This window comes from Diceros bicornis, chromosome 10, assembly GCF_020826845.1.
Source record: "Diceros bicornis minor isolate mBicDic1 chromosome 10, mDicBic1.mat.cur, whole genome shotgun sequence".
NCBI classification, from domain to species: Eukaryota; Metazoa; Chordata; class Mammalia; order Perissodactyla; family Rhinocerotidae; genus Diceros; species Diceros bicornis.
In genome coordinates this window covers 62087228-62112118 of record NC_080749.1, presented here as the reverse complement: position 1 = coordinate 62112118, position 24891 = coordinate 62087228, and the positions used below count along the sequence as shown (strand labels likewise).

General features: G+C 35.3%; 1 protein-coding gene across 1 annotated transcript in view; it reads left to right on the top strand.

Moving 5' to 3' along the window:
• PDE1A (phosphodiesterase 1A) overlaps positions 1–19862 on the top strand; it is a 330610-nt gene extending 310748 nt beyond the window's left edge. Inside the window, exon 15 of the mRNA XM_058549370.1 lies at positions 19789–19862. Within this exon, the coding sequence (XP_058405353.1) occupies positions 19789–19862 (74 nt within the window). The remainder of the gene's footprint in view (positions 1–19788) is intronic.
• Positions 19863–24891: the final 5029 nt, after the last annotated feature.

The window sequence follows — 24891 nt, the reverse complement described above, 5'->3', positions numbered from 1 at the left end:
ATCCTAAGCATCTTTTTGAGAAAACATATGCATACTTTTTAGATTTCAGGAAGGACAAGTAATCAGAGGGAAGCAAAGTCTTTCAGAGAAAAAACTAGAGCTTGCTCCATTCTCTCTCTAATTATGATTCAAAAATGTAATTAATTTAAATGAGATCTTTCTAGTCATTTTAAAATCATATGTTTTAAATGATTAGTAAGTTAAATTATATATTATATTACACATTTATTTTATTGTTCCTATTTTCAATTTAATCTCTTCAGCTAACATTCTACATTATATTATCAGTCCAGTAGAACAGGAATATGAATTTGATAGAAGGGAACATCTGGAAGATCAGAATTATCAAGTTCTAAGAGGTGGTATTCACCAAAGTCACTTAACCCTAGAAGAGCTTAAATAACAGTTTGAACAGTGAGTGTGCTTGTGTTATTTGTTCATTCACTCACTCATTTATTGTAAAGGCAAAACTCAACAATTTTCAACACTGGCAGCACTTTAGCATCATCTGGGCCGCTTTAGTTTTGAATAAAGTGGCCCAGTGGTTAAGTTCAGTGCACTCCGTTTCGGTGGCCCAGGTTCAGCTCCTGGGTGTAGACCTACACCACTCATCTGTCAGTGGCCATGCCATGGCAGCTCACATACAAAAAGAGAAAGATTGGCAATAGATGTTACCTCAGGCGAATCTTCCTTAGCAAAAAAATAAAAATAAATAAAAATTTTTAGAAAGTTCAACATGGCTGATTTCCAGTTCACAGAGGTGGCTCAAAATAGAATGCTTTGGTGCATTTAAATGAATGCAGCAGGACATGGAGGAGGAGTGCAGGAAACTGCATCAGCTCATGGTCAAGACAAGCCAAGTACAGATTAGAGTCTGAGTCATTGCCACCCTGGCAAGCAGTACTCAGGAAACAGAAGTGCATGTCTTGGTAATGATATCCCTTAGATATCTAAGTCTTGGGTCACACATCTCTACCCTGGAACGTTTGCCTTTTACTCCTGGGAAAAACAGTGGGCTTTCTTTCTACCTTTGTCCCTGTTCTTTCCTCCTCATGGAATGCAATTCTTGAGTCTCCTGCTGCATACTCTGCTTATTAACATCCTACCTATCTTCCAAAACTCCGTTAAAATGCCTTCTCTAAGAAGCCTATCCCTGAGTTACATAAGCATAGAGGTCTTATTCATATTACAGTGGGGTTACTTATATTCTGCCTTGCATTCTCAAAATGGGAAGAAAAAAGTTCATCCCAAAGGGCTCTACCAAAATCAGCGTTGGAATAGTAGTGGGAGTGGAGAGGAAATTCAGGATCTGTTTCCAGTTCCACATGCCTTACAGAGGTTCTGATGTTCCTCTTTGGAGGTATGTACTACCTCTTCACCCAAAGGGAACCACTGCATATTATGAGATGCTATGATCGAAGTGTATTGCACATGTAAAAACTACAAAGTCTGACAAGAGTAGTTGAGAACTACTAATGAGCTCATTCCAAAACTAGTTGCAGAGGCTATGTGCAAAACAAAGGCCTGTAAATTTTTTTGAGAGCAGAACTCATGAGATGTTCAGCTTTAAATCTCCCGTGACTCCTGCTCAGGGCCAGGTAAGAGCTCAGTCAGTGTTGAGTAGAGAAGAATTGACTCCATTCTATGAAAGTCTGATTTTAACAGTGAGTCTGTGGAAATGAAATGGTATTATCCGCTATGTTGTATCACATTCTCCTTTGTTAGCTAAAAGATAAAAAAAAAATCTACTGAGAAATGGCAAAAGAGAAAACTAAATGTAGAGGACATTCCCCAGAAGCTCCTCCTCTTGTTCAATGTCTGTACTTGCTATGTTTTCTGACACCCAAAACCTAGTCCCTTGCTCTAATTTTACTTTGCAATATGAGTAATAACTGCAGGAGTTCACAGGAGATGTGTAGTCTCTGAAAACTATGGGGTAAGAAGTGTGACACTGGAAATTTGAGGAGTAGAGAGGGTGGCACTGTGGAAGAGAGTGGCAGATGGGATGTTGCACTGTCGAGCAGAAGTGATGAGGGCAGAGTCAGACTAAAGACTTTGGGCACGATGTAAGGAAGAGCTCTCTGAGACAGTTCTCTCTTTCAGGTGCTACTCTCCTCTAGCAAGTGTCACCAGAATTTGTAACCAGAATTTGACTGGGTCCTTCACACTGCTCACACTAGGCTAGGTTCAAAACTTTGTTATATTCCCCCAACAATTAACCCAGGTCCCAGTACATCAGAAGCCTTGTTGTCTTAACATTACACTTCAGAGCAAAATGTAAATCTCTTCATTTGTCACCACTTACCTCTGTTCTTTCCCCCAAACCTCTAGTCTTATATTCCTCTTGATTCAAGATCTCTCTTCCTATTTTCCCCACTCTGCCTCTAAAACCTCCTCACTTGCTCAGAACAATTTAGTTTTGGCCTCAAATTTAACCCGTTCAACAAAACAAAAGGCTGACAATTGGCCTAAAATGACTTCTGTAGTGCTTCAAGGATGCCTGGGAGTGTCGGGATGATCATCGTTTGGTTATTATTTTCAACTTTATTAGAATCCCTAGAAAAAATTTAATTTCCTATTACCCTCAGGATTTTTAAAAGTTTAATTTTTTATTAGCCTCAGGACATTTTTCAAAAACTTAATCACTGTACCTATAACTTGCCCTTGTAATCAGAAAATCATCATATGATTTACTAATAAGTTAGATGTTTTCTCATTTTTAAACATTTTATAATTTATTTGAAATGATATTGAATACATAATATTAGAGTCAAACAGATTTATTTAAAATCATATTTATTGCTAGAAAAGCTCATAGATTTTCTCAATAGGAAACAAAAGGTTTTTAAAAATTGGTCTTGTATCAATTGCTTGAAAAACAAAACTAGAAGTCTTTCCCACCAGAAGTAAAGGAAACATTCAAAATTGATGGGAAAGTATTAAAATTTTTAAAAGATCAAATCTGCATTATAATTAGCATGATATTTTAATAGATTTTGATAAATTCATTAATTAAATCTTACATATTATTATTTGTATATGAAATATCTTAAAATGCAATATTACATATTATGTATGAAAGCGATTTTTGTAATTATGTTGGTGTTAATGCCAAACAGAATGCAGATTTATGTTCTCCTAAGAACATCTTTATGTGCCAGGCACTGTACTGAGTTCTGTCATAGTCATTATCCTGTTTAATCAGCTAAATAGCCCTATGATTTAGGGATTATCGCCATTTTACCTATGTGAAAACTGAGATCTGGGGGAAGCAAGTAAGTCACCCTATTCATGGGTTTGTGCATGTATTACAAATGAATCTAACTTTCTCCTTTCTTTTCACAATTTCATATAATACGCAGAAAATAGCTTAGCAACACAGTGAGAGTAAACCCAGAAACAGGAAACAATTTCTTGCGAAACCTTACCACAGAGACTAGAATAGTTGCTTCATCAAATCTACTTCTGTCTAATCTCAACACGACTGGTCCAACAAACCTTCAAATATGCAAGTTATATCCCACAGACATTTTTATTTAAAAATTTTTGAAAATTATGAATTTTAGAGTGAAATTTTATATCACTTATTTATTCACCCATTGGTCATTTATACAAACATTTATTACAGCTACCTACAAGGGAAGAATTGTAGTCTGATGAAACTTATGCTCAGAGAATCTAAATTATTTGCCTAAATTCACACAATTAGTCTTTGAGGAGGCTGAGATTTGTGCCTACTTTGTCTAAATTAAAAGCCAGTAACCTTCTGGATAGTTTATAGATCATGTTCTAGAAGTTAATTATGACAGGTTGGTTTAGTTACATTTTCTAAACTTTCCTCCAGAGCAGAAGGCTTGCCCAAAATGTTTGTTGATGGAGGAACTGTGACAACAGCAGAATTTAGGGGCATTTTAAGTGATATTGTGTGAGTGTGTGTGTCCTCCCACTTGTACTTTTGTGGGCAAGAAAAGTTGGAAGGAAGGTCGAAGTGGGGGGGGGGCCTGCATCCCCTAGTGATTATTGGCTGGCTCAGTGATGATGAAGAAACAGCTTCCCCAAGCATGGTAGAACTAGAACAACAGAGATCTGTGGTGGTAGGAAGATGAGTGGTCAGAAGATTGCTCCTTACTCAACTGGGAAGTGGAGGGGGTCTCTGAAGCTGATCTACCTTGGGGAAAATTTGAGATTTTGTCCATAGTTGGATGTAGTCAGGATATAAGAAGTTATTTCCAGAAGATTCCACTGATCCTCTCCATCCAAGGCATTCATCTTGTTCTTTGCATTTGGTCAAGAGGCACTCTGACAGATGGTCCTTATTGAGTATACAGATAATTTTTCTCTTCTCTTGGCACTATCTCGTTATGCTTAACAATTTTAGCTAATACTGTTTTTACCAGAATTTTAGTTGGATCACTCAGAACTTATGACATATGTTGGTTCACATATAAAATTCATGCCACATTTATATACAAATGAATAAATATAAGTAATTCCTATGGTAAAATTTTCAGTATTTATGTTTCAGTATATTTTTTCAGTGTACAATATTCTTTTCCATGAAAATATATTTATATAACTTTACTAACCTGGAGATATAGTTAATATAAAATCTTGTAAATAGTAAAGGGAAGAAACCTAACCTTCAATGAGTTAAGAATTGCTCTAAAACCCATATTCACCCAAAATTTGCCGCCTACACTGTACCATAGTGCTTATGAGTCTACCAAATGCCTATGAGTTATGGAAATTACTTATGGTAATTATATTATATTAAAAAAAGTAGGATTATATTGGGCATGATTATAACTTGTGAGATACACACACAGGCAAGAAAAAAAGCTTAATGATTTTATTGATGGTTTCTCAGGAGATTAAGAAATGATAAAGTGCAATTCTACCTGAAAGTCGAAGTCATAATCTGTATAAGAGCATTGGCCCCTCTAGCTCTGTAGTTCTATAAAGCATTTATTTGATTTTTTGCATTAGTGTTATTAAACAACATAAGTGTGAAAAAGGAAAAAAAGGATAAATAATTTTATTTTTAAAATAAACACGGGTAGCATATTATTTCCTTATATAATGTAGTCCTACATCCAAATACTTGTATACTATTTGTTAGTAGACAATATTAATATCCTTCAAGATATTCTTAATAGATTGTGAGAGTATCTACTCTAGTTGAAATCAAACTGATCTCCCTAGGAATCCAGGCTATCATCTTGAATGGTTTTTAGGCAACAATTCAAATGGAGAAAAAAATAAGTTGAATTAGAAAAAAAAAAAGAATCATCTCAAGATCACCACTGATGAATACAGAAATCACAAAAAGTTTCAGGAGCAAAAGTAAAATATATTGAAAATTAAGAAAAAATATGTCAATTATATTTATCTTCATAATTTTACTACAATAATTCCTACAAACATAGCTGATTATAAATGCTAAGTACAATTATTTTCACAACTTCTTTACAGCATTTTCTCTAGATTATTAAAATAAGTACCTTTTTTTTTCAGAAGCAAAAAGCCGTTTAAAGAAGCGTAAGTTTTTCTGATCATTAAACATCTCTAAGTAAAAGTTCATGCATGGTGGCAGTTCTAATTTGATCAAAAGACTTGGAGATTTCAATCTACTTGCTGGAAATCTACCTGGCCCTGTGAGAGAAAGGGAACCCAGTTTTGCAGATTGCTCAATTGGCATCACGAACCACATAAATAACAGGTACAATTTCCTTGGTTGACCTGACTCAACTGCTATGGGAATAGACTCATCTGATGGCTACATCAGCATCTTTATGCTTTCAAATGTCTGTACAAATGGCATTTTGTAGCATTTCTCTTTACTGAGATAATATGGTGAGTGTCAATAAATTTTCTTTGAGCAACTAATCACTAATTTTGTCATTTCTGCAATAAAGCTTATCTGTCTATGTTCACTTTGGATGTCCCTTTTCTAAAATATCAAAAATAGTGTGACTTTCACAAGTTATCTTTTATATTAATTCTACCATTTATCCTTCTGAACAAATGCTTTAATGATTCTCTGCCATTAAAAAATGATTCATAAAAAATTTAAGGGACACATATCTTTGAAAATATGTTTATATTATAGTAGGAGTGAACAGCAGGGGTAAAATGGCTTAATATACTGTTTTTATGTGGGATTTGAGAATGACAATATATAATTGAATTTAAGATTAGTCAAGGTGTTTTTCTCTTGGAAAGGCTGTTTTTTTCTGTGTGTGGCTCTTTTACACTTTCTTTACTGTGATCCCCTAACAGTTGACTTAATGTTTAATTGTACTAGACTAGTACGAGTGCCTCAATAATTAACTAATTAGCTGAGACTGGCTGGTGTCTAATATTGAATAATATATTTTCACGAAGAAGTATATTTATGCTCACTCTCTGGCTTTGCCTTCAGAAAAAAAAAAAGGCCATCATTTAGTAACATTTAATTTCAAAGATAAGGCATATACTCATACTAAGGAAAGATGAAAAACATAGCAACTATTAAATTACACCCAGGAAGGCTGCATGGATAGAGTTAGGATCTAGGACTCTGGAACTAGACTATCTTGTTCAGTCCTGGCCCTGTCACTTATTAGCTATGTAAACTTGAACAAGTTATTTAATCTCTCTGTTTCAGTTTGCTCATTTGTAAAGTGAGGATCATGAAAATCGTGTCTGTCTCAAGAGCTTTTATGAGAATTAAATGTCAATACGTGTAAAGTGTTTAGAATGTAGTGTTTTCTGTAGTAGTTCTTATTACTCTCCTGGGCTCACATATGTGACTCCAAACTATATGGAGAACTTACAGAAGGCTTCCTTAAAGAAGTATACTATGGAAAAACACCACTTGGTCATAACAATTTTGATATGAGATTATGCTTGTGATAATACATGCAATGGATCAATTCCATCAATTGAGTGAATTGCTACATGGTGAATTGATCTTGACTCTTCTATCACCTTTCCATTCTTAATTAATCCATCAAGATAGCATATAGAGTATATCTCCCAAATATTTCTCAAATCATCCAGTTTTCTGCACGAGCGAATGAAGGAGCGGAATTGTCTTATTCTGAGTGGTTGATACAGCTTCCTAATTTGTAGAGCTGAAAATGAACAACTTTTATCTAAATACTTTCTGTTGCGGATTCTGCCACTTAAGATACTTGCCTTATTTATTTATTTATTTACTTATTTATTTATTTATTTTGGCATAGAACTCTTTAGGAAAAAAAAAGATTCAAAAAAAGAATATTCTGTAGACCTAAATGCTCTGAAAAAGAAAAGATTTCAGCTAATCCAGCAAACTAGGTTTATGGCAATTCACTTCTTTCCCAAAAGAACATTTTACCATCTTAGTTTTATCCCTTAAAATTTGCCTAGATTTAGACTTTATAGATAGTCAAAACTCTTCAGTTCTCCTGAATTTACTTCTTCTAGGACTATTGTTCATACTTCGGCTAATATAATTTTCTCTTGTTAACTATAGGAATCTAGAAAAGTCCCAGAAATCATGCAAAAACATTTATAGCTGAAGTCTTTGACGTTTCTTGTATATATTTAATTTCTATGTTTTGTTCTTTGTCCAAAGAAGAAATTATGAAAAATGAAGGGGAAAGGAAAAGTGATCCAAGAGATCTCTTCAGGTGGGATTTAGTATACAAATCTTAGAGGGAAAATGGTGAAAACCTTCAAGAATCTGCTCCAACTTTATTTCCCCATCATTTTCAAAATACAACCTAGGCCCATTCTTTAGCAAAACAGCTGGTAGTGAGCGATCTTGGAAGCCTTGCACTAATTTTAATTTGTATCAAGAAACATTTTTGTAGGTAAAGAGAAAAGTTCAGCACAAGAACCTACTCAGTAATATTAACATATCACTCTGGACATGGGATTCTTTCAGAAAGATCCTCTGTTCCCACATCACCCTTCCATCTTGGCTTAGGTTTCTATAAAATATGCTGAGCAAGTCTGCTAATTAAAGAAAACTCAGAGAGATCAGTAAGGAATAGAAATCTCATCAAATAAAATCAGTTCAACAAGAATAAGATAATATTTTGATGTTAGTTTGATATAGGCATAATAGAACACCCATGATTTATTTTAGATAAATTTGCCTCTATCATGAAATTAATCCTGTTATATGAGTCTTTATAGATTAGAGATCATACCACTGCCCACAATCTTGGCTGGATGTTGTAGATCAATAAAGTGCTTTGTGACTAATTGCTTACAGTGCTTTTATTTTAAAGCATGAATTTATAAGTCTTCTTTAATAGGAGCAACTTATATACACGTCCAAGAGAAGCAATTTATTCCACTACTACTTTCAAAAACTGTAAGTAGATGAGATTAACTCTCTCCACACATCCCTTCAAATAGCCCCTCGTCATAGCCTAGGAACTTGTACATAGGAGACAAAGAAATAGCATGGAAGGCGTTTTGTAAGAACACTAGTCTCTCATCCCGGGTTAAAGGGTAGCTAGATATGTGGGATTGATTTCTATTTTGGCTGATTCTTGGGCCTTAATCAATATAGCTACCAGCTTAGCCCTCTAAGATTTGGTGATATGAAGCTAAATAAGATGAAAAAAACAATTATATATTTAGGCATTTGGTAACCCTGATTCAACTCAGTCTAAAAATTGGTCAAACAATATGTACAGAATATCATAAGGGACATCTAAAGACTCCTAGAATTTTGGATTATGCATACCACTAATATTTGCTGACTCTTTCCTCTGTAGTAGGTACCCACTTGCTGAAAATTATGATGATGAAGCTTTTTGAGCATTCTAAGTAGTTTTAGTCACCATGGGAAAAAAGAAGAACAAAATCAAAGGAGACATACTTTCCTGACTCTTTCTTCTCTCATCCTCCCCAGATGGAAACTCACACGAAAAATGCTCTCTCCACTGAAGAATTTGATCGTAAACACTAAAAGTTAAGAAATCTGTGATGTTTGCAGTCTTTACGTCAATAATTTTCAGTCTTTCCTTGCTATGCTGGAATATGCAAGGAAAACTGAGTGCAATTTGAGATCCCTAAGGTTTATAGTGATAGTTGGCTGTGATGTTGAAGGATAGAGAGTCAGATATCATCAAGACAAAAATGATGACAGGGTTTTCGCTCACACCTTTTGATTTTTTAAGCATAGATACTTACTACAGCCATATATTTATGCTGGATTTTTTTCCAGCTTTATTGAGATATAATTGACATATAACATTGCACAAGTTTTAGGTTTACAATGTGTTGATTTTATATACTTATATATTGTGAAATGATTACCACAGTAGGGTTAGGTAACATCTCCATGACCTCACATAATTACCATTTCTTTTTTGTGGTAAGAACATTTAAGATCTACTCTCTTAGCAACCTTCAAGCACATAACACAGTATTGTTAACTATAATCACCATGCTGTACATTAGATCCCCAGAACATATTCATCTTATAACTGGAAGTTCATACCCTTTGACCAAAATCTCCCCATTTCCTCCACCCTCTAGCCCCTGGCAACCATCATTCTACTTTATTTCTATGAGGTCAACTTTTTTTAGATTCTACAAGTAAGTGAGATCATACGATATTTGTCTTTCTATGCCTGACTTACTTTACATAGCATAATACTCTCAAGGTCCAGCCATGTAGTCACAAATGCCAGGTTTTCATTCTTTCTCATGGCTGAATAATATTCCATTGTGTGTATATATATACCATATCTTTATCCATTCATCTGTAGGTGGACACTTGGATTGTTTCTGTATCTTGGCTATTGTGAATAATGGTGCAATGAACATGGGACTAACATATATTTTTAATATCGTGTTTTCACTTACTTTGGATATATATCCAGAAGTGGGATTGCTGGATCACATGGTAGTTCTATTTTTAATTTTTGAGGAACCTCCACACTCTTTTCCTTAGTAGTTGTACCAATTTACATTCCCATCAACAGTGCACAAGGGTTCTCTACACCCTTGCCAATACTTGTTATCTCTTGTCGTTTTAATGATAGCCCTTATAATAGGTGCAAGGTGATATCTGAGTGTGGCTTTGATTTGCATTTCCCTGATGATGAGTGATTTTGAATATCTTTTCACGTACCTATTGTCCACTTTCCATTTTTAAGTTGGCTTGTTTTTTTGCTGTTGAGTGGCAACGAATTCCTTATATATTTTGGATATTAACCCCTTTTCAGATATATGATTTGAAAATATTTTCTCACATTCCATAGGTTGCCTTTTCATTTTGTTGATTGTTTCTTTTGATATGCAGAAGCTTTTTAGTTTGATGTAGTTCCATTTATTAACTTTTGCTTTTTAAAGCTTGTGCTTTTGGTGTTATATCCAAAAAATAGTTGCCAAGACCAATGTCAAGGAATTTTTTTCTTATGTTTCTTCTAGGAGTTTTATAGTTTCAGGTCTTATTTTTAAGTCTTTAATCCATTCCAAATTAATTTTTGTGTATGGTGTAAGGTAGGACTCCAATTTCACTCTTCTGCATGCGATTATCCGGTTTTTGCAACACTGTTTCTTGAAGAGACTATCCTTTCGCCATTGAGTATTCTTGGCTCCCTTGTCAAATGTTAGTCAAGCATATATGTGGGGTTTTATTTCTGGGCTCTCTATTCTGTTCCATTGGTCTGTGTGTCTATTTTTATGCCAGTAACATGCTGTCTTGATTACTATATCTTTGTAGTACGGCTGAGTATGAAATCAGAAAGTGTGATGCCTTCAGCTTTGTTTTTCTTTCTCAGGATTGCTTTGGCTATTTGGGGTCTGTTGTGGTTTCATACTAATTTTAGGATTATTTTTTCTATTTTCATGAAAAATGCTATTTAAATTTTGATAGAGATTTCATTGAATCTGTAGACTTCTTTGGGTTGTTTGGACATTTTAAGAATATTAATTCTTCCAATCCATGTACACAGTATATCTTTCCATTTATTCGTGTGTTCTTCAATTTCTTTCATCAATGTCTTAAAGTTTTCGGTATACAGAACTTTCACCTCCTCAGTTAAATTAAATTCATAAGTATTTTATTGTTTTTGATGCTATTGTGAATGGAATTGCTTTCTTTATTTCTTTTTCATATATTTTGTTGTTTGTGTATAGAAACACAGCTGATTTCTGTATGTTGATTTTGTATCTTGCAACTTTGCTGAATTCATTGATTAGTTCGAACAGTTTTTTAGTGGAGTCTTCAGGGTTTTCTTTGTATAAGGTCATATCATTGGCAAACAGAGACAATTTTACTTCCTCCTTCCAATTTGGATGTCTTTTTTTTACATTTCCTTGCCCTATTGCTCTTGCCTGATTACTGTGTTGAACAGGCGTGGTGAGAGTGGGCACTCTTGTGTTGTTCCTGATTTTAGAGGAAAAGCTTTCAATTTTTTACCATTGAGTATGATGTTAGCTATGGGCTTGTCATATATGGCCTTTATTATGTTGAGGTATGCACTTTCTATACCCAATCTGTTTAAGAGTTTTTATCATAATAGGATGTTGTATTTTGTTAAGGGCTTTTTCTGCGTCTATTGAGATGATCATATGACTTTTATCTTTCATTCTATTAATGTAGTATATAATATTTATTGATTTGCATGTGTTGAACCATCCTTGCATCCCAGGGATAAATCCCATTTGATTATGGTGTGTGATTCCTTTAATGTGCTATTTAATTTGGTTTGCTAATATTTTGGTGAGAATTTTTACATCTATCTTCATCAAGGATATTGGCCTGTGGTTTTCTTTTCTTGCAGCACCCTTATCTGGCTTTGGTATCAGGGTAATGCTGGCCTTATAAAATGAGTTTGGGAGTGTTCCCTTCTGTTCAATTTTTTGGAAGAGTTTGAGAAAGACTGGTGTTAATTCTTCTTTAAATTTTGATAGAATGCACCAGGGAAACCATCTGGTCCTGGGCTTTTCTTTGTTGGGAGATTTTTGATTAATGATTCAATCTCCTTGCTTGTTATTGGTCTGTTCAGATTTTCTATTTCTTTGTGATTCAGTCTTGGTGGGTTGTGTGTTTCTAGAAATTTATCTCATTACTCCTGGAGTCATAAATCTCTATTATTTCTCCTCCACAATATTAGCAAGAGAACATTTGGCTCCTTCTTGAAACCCTTTACTTTGAAATCTCCCTAAGTATAGGACCTGTGTGGCCCTTGGTATTTGAGTCTTTCTTTGCCTGTTTTTTACTGCAGGTTTTGCTACAGAGAATAGTAGTAAGAAGAGTCTTGTTTCTTAGAAAATGCTGCTCACACTTCTTACTATCAAACCACTTACTCTTCCCTTAAGAACTGAATTTTGAGTCTTAATAACTTGTCAAAGCAGGAAGATGAAAAATGTCACATTTACTCCTGACTTCCCAACTCGAAACTCACAGATATATTTCTCCAGACAAAGAATGCTTTCACTCTTTCAAATCAAATAGTAATGTGCCCCTTTGGGTCAGGCAGTTAGCACTGTCTGACCAAACTCTTCAGGTTAATAATAGTGAAGTGCATGGTTCTGAGATTGAAGGCCAGCTCTGCCTTTTAGATCGTATGTGGCCTTGGGCAATAAAAATTGTTGGGAGATTTAAATGATAAAATGTATGAAGCAATTCACACAGTGCTTGGTACATAGTAAGTATTCCCTGAACATTAACTATTGTTTTTCCGGTTGTTGCTGATATTATTAATAATAATAATAATAAACTTTGTCCTTCCTACTCATTAATTTATGCTTTCTTACACATTATATATGATTTAATAGATCAAGATATAGTAACACATTCGTGTTAAAATATATATAGACTGATTTTAACAAGAATTTAAAATTTAAAGTTGTTTGTGTATTATATTCTTTTTAACGTTTTTGTATAAAGACCCAGAATTTAAAATTTGATCACATCTTCTTCACATCCATGTTTGGATGTGGAAAATACCCAGAACTTTATGAAAAATTGTAGGCCAGAGATTGCAGATAAATGGTAAGATATATAATGTGTGTGCATCATTGTTTTTTTTTCCTGACATGGTTAAAGTTGAGCAATTTGAGAAATAATTTCTAACAATAGTGGCATTATATTATAAAATTGCACATTGAAAATGAAACCATCAACTAATTTTTTAACTTTCAAATTGAGTAGAAATGGCAACAAACCAACAAAATCAAGAATTGATTTTTAAATAGTTCCCTAGACCCAGTAAACATGAATAATACTCTATTCTACACATATAGGAGAGTGAGAATTAATGGCTTAGGATTAGAACAATACACCTCAGGTTTTTTTGTAGGATTATCCATAATCAAACAAGTTTAATTATGTCCAGTATTCTCCATTTAGGCACAGAAGTGGATTTATATATTGACATATTTAAATATTTTTACTAAAGCAGTTGAAGTCTTTTTTTGTTGCTTAATCCAGCTTTAAATAGAAATCCCAATTAACCAGACTACTAAAAGAGAGCCAAAATGTTTCTATCATTTTACAAATTATTTTTTCCAAGTTTTAACTTTTGAAACTGGTTTAGGTGAATATTTAGGTTGGTATTCTGTATGTAATTTTTTCTATTTATAAAAGATGAAGAATATGTGAAATTTTGGCACACCTCTCAGACTTAATTTTCATCCCATCTTTTCCCTGATTGAGAAACTGGAGAAGTCTTACATTGCCTGTCATGTGAAATTGGCTCTAAGAGCCAAATCCTAAAATTTCCACAACTGGTTCTCGCCACTTTTCACAGCAGTGTGGTTTGAATGGTCTTTACTTCACTTCTCCAGGCCTTTCTCCATTGCCACCCTCCCAACTTCCCTACCTTGAAGGGTAATCAATGCCCTTATATTCTCACCATCTTTCTGCCACCAAAGCCTGCTTCCTTTCAAAAAGATTCAATCACACAGACCCCTCCTAGGAATAATAGCATTTTCATAGGTGTTAGAGCCTTCCTCTAAAGAGAATGACACTGAAAGAGAAATTATTGCTTCAGCCAGGGGGTAGGAGCTCTGAGTCAACTTTTCTCAACTGGCCTTCACTTCTTCTTCTTCGGCACATCTTTTTCTTTCTGACCTCCTGCCTTGGCTCAGACTCGACACTACTACCATACTTCCTTACTCCCCGCAGTAGGAACACACTCCTACCTGCATGCCACCAAAACATATGCATCCCATGGACCCAGACTAAACTCTTTTAAGGAGCCAACTCAACTACCTCCCACATTGTTTAAACTCTAGTTTCAATGAAACTTAAACACTAAGATTTCTGGCTTTTTGATGTGGTATTAGATCCCCAAGTTGAGTGTAATTTCATTGAATGGCAGAAGAATATGAATAGAGATCCTTCATTTTCCAGAGGTCACCTATAGAACTCCCTACATTGATAGGTGCCTGACATCTGAGCATTGGGCGTATAGATTCATTCCAGAGTTTGCCAATGTAAATTGATGTGTTTGGTTTTGCATTAGTGGACCAAGAAATAACTTAGCTATATTATTGCTATATTTCTGTATTATATAACACTTTATAAAATATTACTTCCTCTAACTGTACAGGCTTGGAGCTAGCACATTTGGGGAGAGGTGGCGTTTTTCTTTAGCAACTCCACCTTCTTTTTCTTGTCATCTTCCTTGGTGCTTAGTGTTCAGTCTTCTCGTCAATTACTGTTACCTTCATGCACATAGCAAAATTTATCCTCAGCCAGAAAACATACTTACAACTATTTCCTATCTAGATGCATTTAAATTAAGAATATTTTCCCCTGGTGCTGAAGATTTCTTATTCCTAACCTATAAGGCAAATTATTTTATACCAATACCAAAACACTGATTAGAATCAGAAGCTCTGATTTATCCTACATTACATCTCTCCAATGACTGTAACTTTTAATCTTTGATCATCGATTCATTCTAGTTATTTGCAACATAAGCTACATAAATGGACCAAAAATAAAACTGAAGCTGCCTAGATAGATCTGCCTGCATAAGGAAGTACTGTTACACATAGCAAAGGTAATATTTTTCCCCTGAAGAAATGAGAATGCAGTGTGACTCAGAACTAGTACTTCTGTTGAAAAGATTGCACAAACCAATTTTGTGCTAGGTATTTTTCAAACACTATTTGCTGTTGCTGCTAAATAGGGAAAGTCAATGGGAGTATTTTTGAGGGATAGTTTGGGGTTCTGTCTCCCAAACTCTCCCAGGCTATCATGCCTTCGAGTAGTCAGTTATCCCTTCTGACCACGTGTTCCTTATTTCTAGGATGGAGATCATATTGATGGTTTTCCTACTCATATGCAGGGATTGTTGCGTCAGACAAGTGAGAAATATATATGAGTGCAAATATAAACTATTAAATTAACTCAATCATTTTTTATATCTACAGGAGAAATGATCTTTTGTTAATTATGAATTCTATGTATTAAAAAAATGCACCAAGCACATCAAATTTGTTATTTCTTTGGAAATTACTATTTAGGTCAAAACTAATTTTTTAAAAGAGAGTAGATTTAAAGTCTGTTTAAAGAAAAATATTAGGTAACTAAGAGGATAGGTGGCATAGAGATACGGCAGAAATGGTGAAGGTGGCGTGCACGTGATCGTGGTTTGGGCAGTGTGGAACTAGAGGTCAAGAGTCTGGTTAGACTTTGTCAGAGCGATCTAGCCACTTGACAGTTTTGAAACTTTGGGTGGATGTCAAGCTACGTCTCAGTTTCTGCAATTGTTAAAGCCCACCATCTAGGTTTGCTGTGAGGATTCTGGGAATTAAGATGAGTGAAGCACTTAAAATAGTGCCTGCCACCTAGCAGTTGTTCACGAGGTATTGATTATTATTGTTGTATTTTCAATTGTATAATAATTTATCCTAACAGATTATTTTTCAAATAATAGTTAAGCAAGACTGTAACTGGGCAACTGGCGTCTCTAATATCCTCTTGATAGTCTGCCTTGTATTATTCCCTGCAAGTACTATTTGTATCATCTAGGAAACTAACATATTATGATTCTGATATTATAATAGCTCAGACTGCAGCCTAAGAGCCTAGATTAGCTACATTTAGAGGATTTCTGATTGTTTTGGCAGGTCTGTCTCTCCTACGACCCTTATCCCCTCCCTACCCGCCACCAAATTTAGACTTTGTTTATAAAGCAAAACCACAATGTTTCCATCATTTTACAAATTACTTTATTCAAGTTTTAACATTTGAAATTGGTTTAGATGAACACCTCAGAGCTCTTTGGGATGAACAGAATTACCTGAGGTCCCTTACCTTCACTACCTTTTTCTGGGCTGTCAAGCATGCTTCCGTGCGCTTGCTTTGAACAGACCCATTGCATTTATCCCTAAGCGGTAGCTTGCTATGTACGTGAGCTTGCAAGTCTCTTCAGTAAAATGGCATTGCAAGGTCACTTTACTGGTCTTGTTGAAATAGCAGTGAATTAAAGCCAATCATTTTGACTTCAGGTTGTCTATTTGTGGTCTGCACTGGAGGAAATCACTTGATTATTCTGGGCCTGTTTCTTACCTGTAAAAAGAAGATAGACTAGATCAAAGGTTTTAACTCAGGGTTATACTGATGGGGTCTACACACTTGAAAGAGTGATTTTTACTAACCTTTAACTGAAATTTTGGATTTCCTTCATTCATAGGCAACAGTACACAGAGTAACATTTGTGGTATTTGTGTTTGTCACCAATAGAAATCATAGATATGTTCATAACATATCTAAATTCATGGAGAGACCTTGAAGTGTCATTTGATATCATTTTACTTCACAATTACATGGATGATAGACCTGCAGCTAAACCTTGTTATTTAATGCCTTAATAAAGACATATATTACTATGTCACATCATTAGGATTACCTAAATATGTTGATAATTATATTTTCAGATAAGTGAAATCCTTTGTAATTCTATGTATTTACTTTATTTATTAATGAATTTTATTTCGAGAAGGCCATAGGTTTCACCAATCTGAAAGAGGAGCCCATGATTCAAAAATGTTTGGAACCTTGGGCAATATGGATGTTTCTCAAGGTCTTTTACATAGACCATTTTGGGGCCATGAAGAGCGTCTAAGAGGATTTTTAATGGATGCAAAAATGCAAATCACTTCTTCTTTTCTGGTAGAATGATATGTCAGAATGACATGACTCACTTTTTTATGAAAGGCTAAGGGTTACTTCCAAGTAGTATTATCCAAATTAATTGTAAAGGTTCTACAACTACAATTGTAAAGGCAACTACAACAACAATAACTTGATTGTTATTAAGTAAAAGTAATGTGATTTGAATTTGCTGAGGACTCTAATTCAGTATTTTCCTATGCAATCTGGCTGCCATGCAATTGCTTGGCAGTGTTGTGTATGTGCCCCTGAAAACATCTGGAATTTTACAGTTTTCAAGGAAAACACTTTGTTTTCAGTGCTGCAAAACTCTTGTCTTGAGTTGGTCACAATTTTTAATTGCTGCTTTTCTAATCACATATGTACAGTTACTCTTGGATGTAATCTATGTCTCATTTTGGGATTTATTTTTTTGGAATTGCTACATTGTTACCATTTGATAATTTTGTTCTTCTCCACTGTTTTGTTACTGGTGAGTTCTTTATCCACTAGATACAAGAGCATTTGGTGGTGTGGACCTCAGTGTGCTTTGCTCATTGCAAAACGTCCTCTCAAAAATTTTGAGAACCGGAGAATTAATTACTTATATTCCTTTCTTTTAATTCAGTCTATTATTTCCACTCTGTTCTGTTCTGTTCTATTCTAGTCTGTTTTGTTCTGTTCTAATCTAGTCGTAAGTAACAGGATATTAAATCAGAAGTTTAAGCTGCAGGTCTAAGATGATAAATGTTGGAAACAAATTGACTTGTGAGATAAGAATTTCAAAGAAGATTCAAAAGCCAATTATAGGATGCTTATAACTCTCACCCAACTCAAACAGATGAAAGGATCATGTTATTGATGGTTGAAAAAGGATTTGTGAGGAAGACTTCTTTAATGAGCTCTCTGCTATCAGGAAAGATATAGAAACGCTTCCCTCTTCACCTGAAATCAAGGGAAGAGAGCTTCACCAGGACCCTTGGGGGGCTTGAAGTTAAGAGGATACTGGGAATGGAGTCTAGTTCTTACATGAGAGATCTAAAGGGTTAGATGATGACAGATGAGCCAAAGGAGAAGAGGTTGTGTAGGTTGCAGCCTTTGCTCAAATACTTTATGGAAACAAATGCCTTACGAGTGTTTTATGTGAACCAAATGTGGCTCACCCATATTTGGAAGGGTGATAGGACCTCAGCAGACAGAAGCTGGAGATGTACCAACAAATTTCCAGGGGCTGTGGACATTGCAAAGGAACCAGAGTTTCCTGTGTCCATACCAAGGTGGTGAGAAGTCTCCAGCCATGGTCCTTGGCAAGAAGTCCCTGACAGGCTGATGAATGTGTTCACAGAAGAATCAGCTCTAAACACCTGCCAGATCTAGTGAGTGCAAAGCCATCCTACAGTGATGTTAATCGAGTAGGAACTTTGCTGCTTCTCTCAGCCCTCTTCTCTCTCTTGTTCCAGCTCAGGAGTCCAAGGTAGCCAGTTGGGGGAGGGTAAATAAGAAATGAAAGAAACATCAACCATGGCCCAGACACACCATTTCTGGGCTCTGCCATAAGCTCAAGGTTGGAAAGAAATCTTATCTTTGTTTTAAGATTGATCTGTATTATATGTGACTCAGACTTCTAATGTCTGAGTTGAGACTTTGGCAACTTATCGTGATCACACAATGTTTTTATTATCTAAGAATGATTGGAAAAGTCATGATATTACCTGAAATTTTGATTCTGGGACAGAAGATAGGTTTCCACCATTGAATATATTTTAAAGAGAAAGTGAGAGACAAAATAATTTTGCTTTGTGATAACACTCCATCAGTTTTATATGTTCACTAATTTTATAAACTCAATATAAAATCTGTTGCAACTGAGACAACACAGTCTTACAATATATGTTGAAGGAAACATCTCAAAGTTAATTGGTGCAAAGTTTAACTGTTAATATATTTTTAACCAAATTTCAGACAGAAAGAACATTCCATCATATGTGAGTGTTTCCTGAAATATCAAGATATTTTGAGTATTGACTCCAAAATTAATTTCTGCTAATTTTATTTACTTTCTAATGCAGTAAGACTTTTTTATCTGTACAATTTGCTTTATATTTCTACTTTTGATAGGTTCTCTGCAACCTCTCTAGAAATGTTGGAACATTTTCCATGCTCATGTTCTTTTTTTTTCTTCAAGGTTTATATAGAAGCTGAGTGATTCTAAGATTATAAATTCCATTAGCTTGTTTTGGCAGATTATGCCTTATCTTAAAAATTACTATTCTACTATACTCGTTTGTTTTAAATTCATAACAACTAAGCAATGTGTGGTAAAAGACACTGATCACTAGAGCGTTTGTTTAAAAGAATTTGTTGCAATTAAAAATATTCAGGAAAAACATGCATAATTTTTACATTTGATTTAATAGATGTTTAAACATGTCTCATCTGTTTCATTTGTGTATTCCCAGATTAAATTGCAACTTCACAAAGTTGTATAACCACCAGGAGATGACTTGTTATACTCTATAAATCCACAGGCTGAAAAGAAAACGTTTGGCTACCATTGAAGAAATGTGCCACAAAATCCACTATAAAATCCAATCTTCAACATTCTACCAATTGCTTCAGTTTTCTGAGCTTATTTGGTTTTTTCACAGGCCTATTTTGTTTTTATTTGTTTGCTTGTTTTTTAGGAGAACCTGATCTTCATAAGAACTCAGAAGATCTAGTAAATGCCGAAGAAAAACATGCTCATATGCATTCATAGGTTTGAAACACGTTAAAGGCTTCTGTCATTTTAAACATGAGAGGTAATTTTATTTTTCTCTTGAGAAATATAATTTCTGAAATGAATGGTTTGTAAAATATCATTAGAGACAAAGTTATCTTAGTTATCTTATTTAAATGCCCTCCTTGGGACCACCTCATGACCTAGTGGTTAAGTTCAGTGTGCTCTGCTTCAGCAGCCTGGGTTCAGTTCCCAGGCATGGACCTACACCACTCACTGGTGGCTATGCACATACAAAATAGAGGAAGATTGGCACAGATGTTAGCTCAGGGTGAATCTTCCTCCACAAAAATAAATAAACAAACAAATAAATAAATAAATAAAACACCTTCCTGGATTCTTTTAAAAAATATCTCTCTTCTATCTTCTGAGGCAAAATCTTAAATACTTACCTTTTCAAAGAGTTTTTAATTTGCTCATCAATAAAAATTATACTTAATGAGACATTTTAGTCCTTTAAAAATGATAAGCTATAGTCCATGGGGAGGTTTAATCCTGATTTCTTTTTGTACTTCATGTAGGAAATATGAATGTTTACACCAGGGAATGATAACAAAACAAGTACATATTATGAAACAAACATCAATGTTTGCTAGAATCTGTGGTCATTTGCATCAGTGGTTCTCTTCTTAAAGATTCAGCTTCTACGGCTTGCCTTCAATCTACCAAATTATTAACTCTGGGAGTGACTCCTTGGAAATCTGAATTTTGAATAATCTTATCTGTTGATATTTCTGTGCACTCCAGTTGAGAACCACTGTCTTGGGCCTACAGAGGAAATGCAGGCAGTTAGAAGGGAGGGATGTGTATTTATAGTGGAGATGTCTCTGCGTCTCCTTAAAGAAGTCAGAAAAAAAGCCCAAGTGTTATAATGAGTCCTGCTGTTGGGGTGATGGTGGGGGCGAGACAAAATGCTGAAGGTACCGTACCAAGCCTTTGAGATGTTATCAATAGCTCCTCAAAAGTTGTTTTGGATATGGAAGAGTTAAAATGTGATTAGCTTTTAAGATGATTCCTTTCTCAGTGTTCTTGAGTTGGTTGTAAGACTGTCTTTTATTGATAATAATAGTTTCATTAATAACAACAATCGAGTGCCAGGCCTTGTGGTGAACATCTTACATGTATTATCTCACTTAGTCCTCTCAATAATTCCAGAGTTAGTGATGGTGATTCCTATTTTACATGAAGCTTGGGTAGAAAGCAAGCCACAAAGTGGCTATTCAGCAACTAAACCCACCTCTACCTTTAACAATTTTAATATATTGTCTCATATTAGCTACAGCAATTTCTCTCCATACTCTCTATACAAACTATAAATTTATTGCCTTTATAGCCCATGGTTGTTTTAGAAGAGTCCTTGTATCCTGATGATATATGATGGAACCCTCAAAGTATTCTTTAGGGAAAACTAATTTAGTGGAGTATTTACAGATATTTTAAGTACAAAAAGTTTTGTTGCAAATAAATACCATTAGAAAACTGAGTCAAACAAAATTAAGCAGGATTCTTTCCTACTGGACATCTCCAAGCCAGTGTATACCATATAGCTTCAAAAGAAAAAAGTTTTAAGATCAGTATTTTCTGGATCTGGATATGGATAGAGAGCTGGAATATTTATGAACATTTTCCAAAAATTTTATATAGGGAACACAGGTCATCAGTACATTTGTAAAAATAATGGTTCATTGTGAGAAAATGTCTAAGGCAAAAGAAAATTATCTGTAAAATTCTGACATCTCATCAATAAAAGATTTCAATGGAATTCAGTTGGTAGTTAATTCTCTTTTTCCTTTATTTCAACTAAAAAGACCCAAAAGCTGGGAAAGTTTGAGACACACTCAAACTAAACAGTGATATTCTAACTCCAGCAGACTGTTGGACAATTTTTTTTCCCTGTTGGGACCAACTAAATCCGTTAGCTTTGTTCTCAGTTTGAGAAAGCCCTGTCTTCAGTGCATAATCTTCTGGGAATCCTGGCCTTCAGTAGGTGAAATTTACATGCCTTCAAGGAATAGGCAAGCATCTTAAATGATAGAAGTTGAAAAACAGCAAGAAGGGTGACAAGTGGCGCCTGTGATTCAGGCTCGGTATCCAGGAGACAACAGGAGTGGTCAGCCTTGGAAACACAGAGGGCATAGCACACCCAACCCGAGGGCTTCAGCCAGCCAGTCTTTGCCTCCAGCATACTTTGACCATGTAAGAATGAAGGGTCAGTGTTTCCAGGTGTTCATATTGGTTAAAAGATTTTTTATATAAAATCTTCCCATTTTTAATGTCGCCTCAAAGTTTTTTGAAACACTGTGTGGACCAAACAAAGTGTGTGTGAGGGTCAGATTTTGCCTGCAGGTTCCCAGTTTGCATATTCTTTGTGACCTATAGCTAATTCTTTCTCTGGCCGCCATCATGGAAAGTATAGATCTTATGGCAGCCTGGCCTTATTTCTGAAAGCTGTTGTCTACTTCATTCTCAGTGTGTAAACACCAGTGTGAGACTTTTTCCCAAGAAATATTGAGGTCTAATTAAATATGTGCCATGTGGAAACCTCAAAATCAATATGTAACACTACACTTAGGGGAAGAAATAAAACTCTGAAATCTACTTTTCACACTGTTGTGTAACTTTGCCATTATTTTTGGGAGATTTCTGTTCACAAAAGGATTTTGTTTGGCTTAAAAATTTTTTTAATATTTTTGTTAATTAAAGTGAATGAGATTGGAGTGGGATGTACAATGCCACATTGCTTTATTATTTAAAAAGATGCTGGCATATAATTTATCATATTATCTTTCTGGAAGGATATGTCAGAGATTGCTGGCATTTGAAAAGCAGACCAATATCAGACCTGTTACTCATTGGGAGAGAAGTGCTCCCCATTCCTACCCATGCCTGTGCTTTAGTGTTGAGTGTACTATCCAAGAAGAGGTCAAAAATGAATGGGTTGTGGCTGGATTTAGTCTATGCATTCGCTTTGTTTGACTTCCACACTGATTTAAAATACTTTTTTGAATATCTTTAGACAGGGCTTATGCTCTTTAGTTCACTACAGTCCTTGTGACATTAGTTATTTTACCCTCACACAGGCCCTCTTAACTTATTTATACCACCTACCAGGCCTGTATGGCTATTTGAGTTTGTGACTTCTGATCCAAAGAATCAAATTTTTTTTTTTTTTTTTTTTGGTGAAGAAGATTGTCCCTGAGCTAACATCTATGCCAATCTTCCTCTATTTTGTATATGGGACGCTACCATAGCATGGCTTGATGAGTGGTGTGTAGGTCCATGCCTGGGATCTGAGCCTGTGAACACCAGGCTGCTGAAGCAGAGCATGCGAACTTAACCACTACACCACTGGGCTAGCCTCGAGAATCAAAATTTTTACTGGGATTAAAATATACAAACACACACATACACACATACAGATACAAAAAGAAGAAATAAGAAGAATGTTAACTGATATAAAATCAATATCTATTGTATACTGATCAAATCCCTTATTTTTGACAAGCTATATAAAGACCAATGTGAAATTGCCTCACAGTAATTGATGACTGTATGTGACTAAAACTTGATCTTCATATTCATTTGGATTTTATTTCAGGATAATGAGAACAGCACTAAAACATCTTAAATCCTCAACTTTCCACAAAGCTATATTCTCCTCTTTCAACGCACTCTTGGATCAGGCCATTTTATGGACTCCTATATAAGGAATTAATAAGAAGAGCATAAATTCCAAGCTACTAACTGTGGCCAAATAAATACACTCAAAGTTGCTATCCGCGTTTTTGGCCAGTGCTTCTGCCATTGTTTTTCCTCCACAATTTGGCCTTCTTCAATCAAGCCAGAGAAATTTTTAAGACAGAAGTTGGACAGTTTTAAATTTTCATTACTTTGAACCCAGTTATAGCATAGGTGACTATGCAATACACATGCAGAAGATGAGGCATTTTTAAAATTTGCTTTCTTGCATTGTTTTACACAGAGTGCTGCAACTGCAAATTTTTCAAGATCTTATGTAAAAGGAAATCAAAAACAAAATTATGGAAAAAATATTTTTTACAGTTCTGAGGAACAGGCTATTTAGATTGTCCTTGTTATTTTAAGTACATGGGAACAAAATGAGAGGCGGGGCTGTTCAGAAGCTGTGGTTGAAGTCCTACGACAGCAATGGAGCATCACAGCCCCGGCTCTGTGACCTAACGAACTCTTCATTGTAACTCGCAAGCTGGGAAACCACAGCGAAGCCTGTCCCTGAACCCAGTGGACCAGCTGCATCCAACCTCGTGGTTTCAAAGCAGTAACACATCACATACACGGTCATAGTCACGACGCAAGTCACACGTTACCTACAATCCGAGAGAACAAGAACCTGCCGTTGCTGGAGACAGACACTAGATCTGAGAATGGAGTTTGTCTTCTGGGGTTGTTGAGCCAGTTAAGATGTAACAAAACATATTACAGGCCGAGGGATAAGTGACAAGAAATGCGTGTGTGTGTGTGTGTGTGTGTGTGTGTATTCAAACATATCTATGAAAATGGAAGCTCACACTTTTCTGTACAGATAACACTATTTGACATGACTTTATGGTTTTACCCCACACAAACGAAATGTAACCCATGGAGACTGCCTCTGTGTCCTGTTTGCCTGAGCATGTGCAGAGCCTTTCCTTTGCTCAAACTGAAGAACTACCCGTATCTGTTATTAGCTGACAAGAAAAGTCAAGCACAATTAAGTGTAGTAACTTTTCACTGTACAAACACTTCAATGATTGTGAGACTAAGTGAATTTGTTTTTGTGAAAGGTAGAAATTGGATGGAAAAAAATCAAGAGTAGCCACCCGTTCAAGAATAAAGCTAAGGAGGGTATGTTCATCCTAACGAATCTTCTGTTGCACCTGCCTCTTTCCTGGGTTCCACAATGCTAAGCAATATTTTAGAAATGGGTACAATCAGCTTTTAAGTCTAAGTAATGAGATTTTACAACTCACAACTTAGATCTCTTTTCATG